This window comes from Gadus macrocephalus, chromosome 10, assembly GCF_031168955.1.
Source record: "Gadus macrocephalus chromosome 10, ASM3116895v1".
Classification (NCBI taxonomy): Eukaryota; Metazoa; Chordata; class Actinopteri; order Gadiformes; family Gadidae; genus Gadus; species Gadus macrocephalus.
The window spans coordinates 15068300-15075549 of NC_082391.1; the positions used below are offsets into that span (position 1 = coordinate 15068300).

General features: G+C 39.1%; 1 protein-coding gene across 1 annotated transcript; it reads right to left on the minus strand.

Moving 5' to 3' along the window:
* Positions 1 to 2569: 2569 nt before the first annotated feature.
* On the minus strand, positions 2570 to 6167 carry LOC132465861 (nuclear factor 7, brain-like). The gene is made up of 2 exons (XM_060062724.1): positions 6019 to 6167; positions 2570 to 5885 (listed from the first exon to the last, which is right to left on the minus strand). The coding sequence occupies exon 2, from the start codon at positions 5881 to 5883 to the stop codon at positions 4213 to 4215; it is 1671 nt and encodes a 556-aa protein (XP_059918707.1). The 5' UTR covers positions 5884 to 5885; positions 6019 to 6167; the 3' UTR covers positions 2570 to 4212.
* Between the last annotated feature and the right edge of the window lie 1083 nt (positions 6168 to 7250).

A 7250-nucleotide genomic window follows, 5' to 3' on the forward strand; every position in this document is an offset into this window, starting at 1 on the left:
CTAGCATCCTTCATAGCGTAACTCATTCATAACTTTGTCAAGTTGTAGGAGCAGAGTCGCAGACGCCACCGGCCGGTAGCTATGCTATCTAGGCTACAAAACAACTCAAAGGGATCCAGAGTCAATCGGGACATCAGGCTATTGGTCCTAAAAATAATTTACAGATGGAGGAGGATGTTGAGGTCATAAAGAAGTCGCTCAACTTCCTGACGGAGGAAGTTACTGCTGTCAGGCTGCAGCAGAGCAGTATTCTGGACCTCGCAAAGCGGTAAAAACTTTGCGGATCCACAAGATAAGCAACTTGCCGACCTGGAGAATAAAGTAGCAGAGCTAGAACAGTACACCAGGATCAATAATGTAATTATTGTCACCGGGCTGCAAGTCAAACCCCGGTCATACGCCCGGGCGGTGACAGCTGACAGCGAGGGGGGGCCCGGTGAACTGGATGCTGGCTCAACGGAGCAACAGGTGGCTGCCTTCCTGCAGTCCAAAGGGATACACCAGAACTGCAACAACATCGAGGCATGCCTTCCTCTGCCGAGGAGAAATAACAGCGACAAATCGGCCATAATCATCCGGTTTGTAAACAGAAAACACAAGATCGCTCTGCTGAGGGAATGCAGACGTCTGAAAGGAACGGATGTATACCTAAATGAGCATCCCACCAAACGCAACGCCGAAGTAGCCAAAAACGCACACTACCTCAGGAAACAGAAAAAAATACAAAACACCTGGACCACAAACTGCAAGGACCACAAACTCCACAATTGAGTTTGATGAAAACCTGCAAGGTTTTCATCAAACTCAACGGGCCACCGGAGGAAGCTAAAGTGCTGGTAATTAGAGATGTCCCAGAGCTGGACAAATACCAATAATCATCTACTGGAATCTGAGGTAACATGCAGACACACACACAATCATGACAAACACTGACGGAATGCAGTTAAATACACCTGGAATCAACACCCAAATATATCAGGATAAGATATATAAGAGGATAAGCGAGCAAGACCAACTGGAGTTAAAAACATATGAGTACTCTGATCACAATCTACAGGATTTGGAACATGACATAGACCCGGACAATAATTTCTTCTCGAATATTAACAATACGAAAACAACAAAGGGCAAGCTATCAATTATACATTTCAATAGCAGAAGTATGTATGCAAACTTCAATAATCTCAAGGAATATTTAAATTAATTCACACAACCATTCAACATAATTGCCATATCTGAAACACGGACACGGACAAAAGGATAGACTACGAACTAAAGTTTAATAACAGAAAAAACAAGGGTGGAGGAGGCGTTGCAATATATGTGGATGTTTCAGTAAACTTTAGGGTATTGGATTGTATGACAACTGTGGTTGATAACTTACTGGAATGTATAACAATTGGAATCTGCAAGGAAAAACACAAAAATGTAATAAGCTGTATATATAGGGCTCCTGGGTCAAGCATTTAATATTTAAGGACTAGATAGAGGGCATGTTTTCTCAAATGAATAGCAAAATAGATTTTATCTGTGGAGATTTCAATATTGACCTGTTAAATCCTAATAAACACAACATTACAGATGAATTTGTCAATACAATGTGTACAGTATGAGACTAATTCCGAAAAAAAAAAACAGACCCAGTAGAATTACATCCCACTGTGCAACTTTGATTGATAATATATTCACAAATAAAATCGAAAACACAATTGATTAATGATATCAGTGGCCACTTGCCAGTCTTTACAATCTATGACTGCAATTACAAAAGTCAGCTAGATAAACAAACAGAATACAAACGAGTGAAGTCAGAAGAATCCATCAACACACTAAAAAACGACTTAATGGCTCAGAACTGGGACATAATATACCAAGCAAATGACATTGACGGTGCATACGAAACATTTCTAAGAATATTTAGGTTATTATATGATAGAAACTGTCCAATCCAAGAATACAGTAGACAACTAAAATATACCAAATCTCCATGGATCACATAGGGATTACAAAATGCCTGTAAAGAGAAAAAACTAACTTTAAAGAGATTTCATAAGACATAGAACTAAAGATGCAGAGAATAAATATAAAATATATAAAAATAAATAAATAAATATTATAAGAACAAGCAAGAACGAATATTATAAGAAAATATTAGATGATAACAAGAACAATAAAAAAGAAATATGGAATATACTAAACAGTATTATAAGAAATAGCCCTAGGCAAATAAGGATAATGCAAATTATAACATGGATGTCGTCGTAGCTAACAGTTTTAATCAATTCTTTGTAAATGTTGGACCTGAACTGGCAGAATAAATCCCTGATCCAGGGATATCTGGTGAAAGTTATGATACATTATTGGAGAGAAATCCCTACAGGGACTCTCATTTAGTATACTCAATGTTTCTCAAAGCAGTAGAGGAGAAAGAAATATTGGATATTGTTACAAAATATAAAAACATCTACTGATGTTAATGAACTCAACATGACATTGGTCAAGAAAGTCATTGTGGGGATTTCAAAACCATTGGCGTTTATCTGTAACTTATCATTTCAAACTGGTCATAACACTGTACAAAACTGGGAACAAGCATCACTTCGCCAACTACAGACCAGTCTCTACTTCCACAATTCTCCAAAATATTAGAAAAAATCTTCAAAAATAGACTAGACACATTCTTAGAAAAGCACAAATTAATTAATGACAGTCAATATGGATTCAGAACCAACAGATCAACATCACTTGCAGTAATGGAATCAGTTGAGGAAATAACAAACGCCATTGAACAGAAAAAACATGCAGTAGGGGTGTTTATTGATATCAGAAAAGCTTTCCATACAATCAATCATGACATTTTATTCAATAAATTGGAAAGGTATGGAATAAGGGGGATAGTATTGGATTGGGTTAAAAGCTATTTGAGCAAAAGGCAACAGTTTGTTAAGTTGGGGAATTGTTCTTCAACATATTTGGACATTGCTTGTGGCGTTCCCCAGGGGTCAGTGTTGGGTCCTAAACTGTTCATCTTGTATATCAAAGATATTTGTATAGTTTCCAATGTCTTGAGGTTGGTTTTGTTTGCTGATGACAGTTGAAAGAGTTGAAATTGAAAGAGTTTACGAAAATACATTTCTTGGGATTATAATAGACGACAGATTCGTCTTGGAAATCACACATTACACACGTACAATCAAAACTATCAAGAAGCATTTATGTAATAAACAAAGTTAAACAGGTTCTAGATCAAAAATCCCTCCGTATTCTCTACTGTTCACTAGTCATACCATGCCTCAGTTACTGTACGGAAGTCTGGGGCAACATGTACAAAACTTCATTACATTCACTTACTATTTTCCAAAAAAAAGCAATTCGCACTATTCATAGTGTGAGATCTGGATCAAACTAACCCATTATTCATCCAGTCAAAATTATTAAAATTCAGAGATCTGGTGGAATTTCAAACCACTCAGCTAATGTTTAAGGCTAAAATCAACATATTACCCTTAAACATACAAGAAATATTCAGTGATCGTGAGGGGGGTTATAATTTGAGGGGAAAATTTAATTTCAAAGTGAATTGCGTCGTACGACCAGGAAAATGTTTTGTATTTCAATATGTGGTTTAAGACTATGTAACAGTTTGAGTGGGGAGATCAAGGAATGCCCAAACATTAACCAGTTTAAAATAAAATACAAAGAATTGATTTTTACGAGGTACAGGGTTTTGTTTCCCATGTATACTTTTTTGAGCAAGTGTGTGCACAGGACAAGGGGATATATGGACCAAGGATGCGAGTGATGTGAAGCATATATATATAAATGTATCATACAATATTATAGATGTATATAATATATACATATTACAAAAACAAATAGTGGGTGTGGTCATACGCCAGTAGTTTCTGCCCCACTGAAATTAAGGGTCACCGCAAGCTATGTTCCTACTTCGCAACAAAAGGTCATGGGCAATATTTCAGTGTTAGGTGTATGGCCTGTCTCCTGCCACACCCATAGAGAAAGAAGATATTTGCATTAGAAGATATGCTGGCTCCTATCAGATGTTTACCACTAAGCGTTAGTTGACCCAAAACATTTAAATCCTTAAAAACCATGAAATTAAACAATAATTCTTTAAAGTTACCGCTACCTAATGTAGGGAAAAATAATGTATTTAATACGTAAATCATTCATTGATTTGGAATTTCAAGATCATTCATCGTCCCAGTCTTCGTCATGGTCATCGTACTCCTCGTCACTCCAGCTGTGATCCCTTTGTTTAACGATGACAGGAGTTATGATTAAGGGGGCTTCATTGCCGTCCACATCAGTGCCTGGGCTGAAGAAAGGGAAGAGCTTCTCAGTGAAGGTGCACCCTGTGAAGGCGTGGATCTCAACACTCTCCTCAACATCATAAAAGGCAACGAGACCCACTTCATAATTAACAAAAATGCCGATCTTCTGGGGCTTCTTCCTGGGGTTCAGGACAACGGCGGGCCCTGCGTTAGCAGTGTATTCATTTCCCTTTCTGAGACAAATGGTCCAGTATCCATTGTGCGGACTCAACCTGATTTCCTCCTTCCTGTTAATAGACTCACTTGCAACCCCTAAATCCCACTCGGTCTTGCCTTTAACCTGGACTTCATGGTAAAATGTATTTGCATTGAAACCCTCTTTTGCCAAAACATTAAGCACACAGTCAACCCTCCGTTGGAACCAGGGGAATCCAAACCGTCCATATTGAACCTGTTTGCCGTCTTCAGACACAGACAATAAATGATGCGCAGTCTCAGGGTCTAAAACGACCTTCACAGAGTGCCGCTGCATCGCTGGCAGGTCCGGATCACACAGAATATGCGCTTCCTTCATCACCGACATCTGCAGTTGATTCACTGCTTCCTCTACCTTGCTGTAATCACAGTCAATACTCTCCGTATCCCAGTTCTTGGTCAGCGCAAGTGGATGGATGTTGGCGTTTCTGACACTTTTGATGAACTGGATGCAGTCGTCGTTGGGCTGGAGCTGCTGGAGCTTCGTATTTTTCTGTGTCAGCTGGACGATCTCCTTCTCGATCTCCTTAACCAAGCCTTCAGCATGTGCCTTTAAGGCCATCTGCTTTTCCTCAAGCACTTCCTGGAGCTCAGCAAAGCTTCTCTTAATGTATCTTATCGACGCATGCATTGCCTTCCAGTTGCCTGACCTGGCCCTTTCTACATTTGTTTTGCCGGTCTGTACTGAGTTTTGCAAATCATAAATTTTCTCTTGTCTCTGTCGGATCATCTCATCAATCTTTTCTTGAGACGCTTTCAGCTGGTCCAGCTTTGTTTTCATCCATACCTCGACCGTGACTGCATTTTGGCTTTTGTGCCTTCGATGAAGACAGGCATAACACAACATTTGTTGGCCATTTCTGCAAACATACTCCAATAGCTGGTGATGGATTTTACAGATCCTGCTCTCCAGATCCTCCACCGGCTGGATCAGCCTGTGTCTCATTAACGCCGGGATGCTTTGGTGAGGCTCAAGGTGTGTCGCACAGTACGAAACGAGACACGTGAGGCATGACTTAATGGCTGGGGTTGTATTGTTTGCCCCGCAGTGATTACAGGGGACATATCCTGTTCCTGATATGTCGGGTTGCTGCGGCTCCTTAAACTTTTCTGCTATTGAAGCAATCCGAGTGTTGACGCAGAGCAAAGGTCTCTCCGTAAATGTCTTGTTACACAATGGGCAACTAGATGTCCCTTTGGTATCCCAGTGTTTTGTGATGCAATTTAGGCAGAAGTCGTGGCCGCAGGGAAGAGCCACGGGATCTGTGAACACTTCCAAACAAATAGAACAGAGAAAGTCCTCGTCTGTCACCAGCCTACTTGCAGAAGCCATGTCTAGAAAACAACAAATCAGAAATAGTGAGAAATCCTTTGACAGATTTGAATATAGACCCCTCATATAAGTGTTGCAATATTCCTTCTTTGTGATTTGACACTAAATAAATACCCACACAAACATGAAACTTACCTATTGAAGTGCCTCTTGGGTTGTAAATGAAGATTATTTAGGAAATGAAGAGAGAATCAAGCAAACAACTTGTGTTGAGGAATGTTGTTTCTCTTTATTCTCAAATTCCTTTGGTTTCCCTTTCTGGAATATGTTGGCTATTGCATAACCGACCATTGTTCATGTCCACGCCCACATCCACATCCACATCCACATCCACACACACACACACACACACACACACACACAGTTGCGTCGTCATAAACAGCTCCTGGGAGGTCATGCAACATAAACCAGTTTCTGCGAGGAAGGGAAGTCTACAAGTATTGAACCTGCAAAAGATTTTCATAGAGTTGGAACAGACACACAAGGATACATAATTTTGTCAGATAAGAAATGGCAAAAAAGATTGCCTTAATTTTTAGCGCATTCCATCCCAACAGAATCTAAACACCATTACAATAACATACTCGACGCGTTTTCAGCTGTTCTCTTTGCAGTGCCCATATAAGGTAAGGTTTGCTCCAGTAGTGGACACCCATGCAAAGGCAGCCATAGGGCTAATTCACATTGGGAAACAGGCAGGAGTGTAAGCAACCTTAAAGTATCTCAGCATGTTAACAAACCAAAATGCTTGTTGGCAAGATAACATCATTCAGTTTATGAGGCTGGCACATCATTATTAAACTATTATTAAAATGAGATACTAAATATATATATATATATATATATATATATATATATATATATATATATATATATATATCTTAGAAAGGAAATGCATATCAGAATGAAAGCTCAGCCTTAACTTAGTTAACTTGCCCCTCTCTGCTTGATCTACTCCAGTCTTCAAATGTAGTGAGCAATGATATTTTGCAGGGGAGGAATCAGTTGATACGGAAAGCACACAGACTTTGTTCCATCTATATTCCATCACACAATACGGCACCAGTTTTTCCAAGACCAGTGCAGGTTGATCACTTCTTTCACATTTCTACTGCTACCCTAATTTATGGAATATATGGTATTATACATGTTCATTATTATTATTTATTTTATCTGCAAAATTTCCCTAAGGATGTCATCTTTGACCTTTTAATAGAAAAACAATTATATCAATACAATTGTAGTCATATTTATTGGGGCCCGAGTCCCGACCGATATTGATTTTTGAGTGCCGATGCCGACTATTTTCAGAGAAAAATTACGATTACGATTTAATCGGCCGATTAAAAACAAAACAAAAAAAAGCA

Excerpts from the sequence above, each read along its gene's own strand:
- LOC132465861 (XM_060062724.1), bottom strand. The coding sequence starts at position 5,883 with ATGGCTTCTGCAAGTAGGCTGGTGACAGACGAGGACTTTCTCTGTTCT.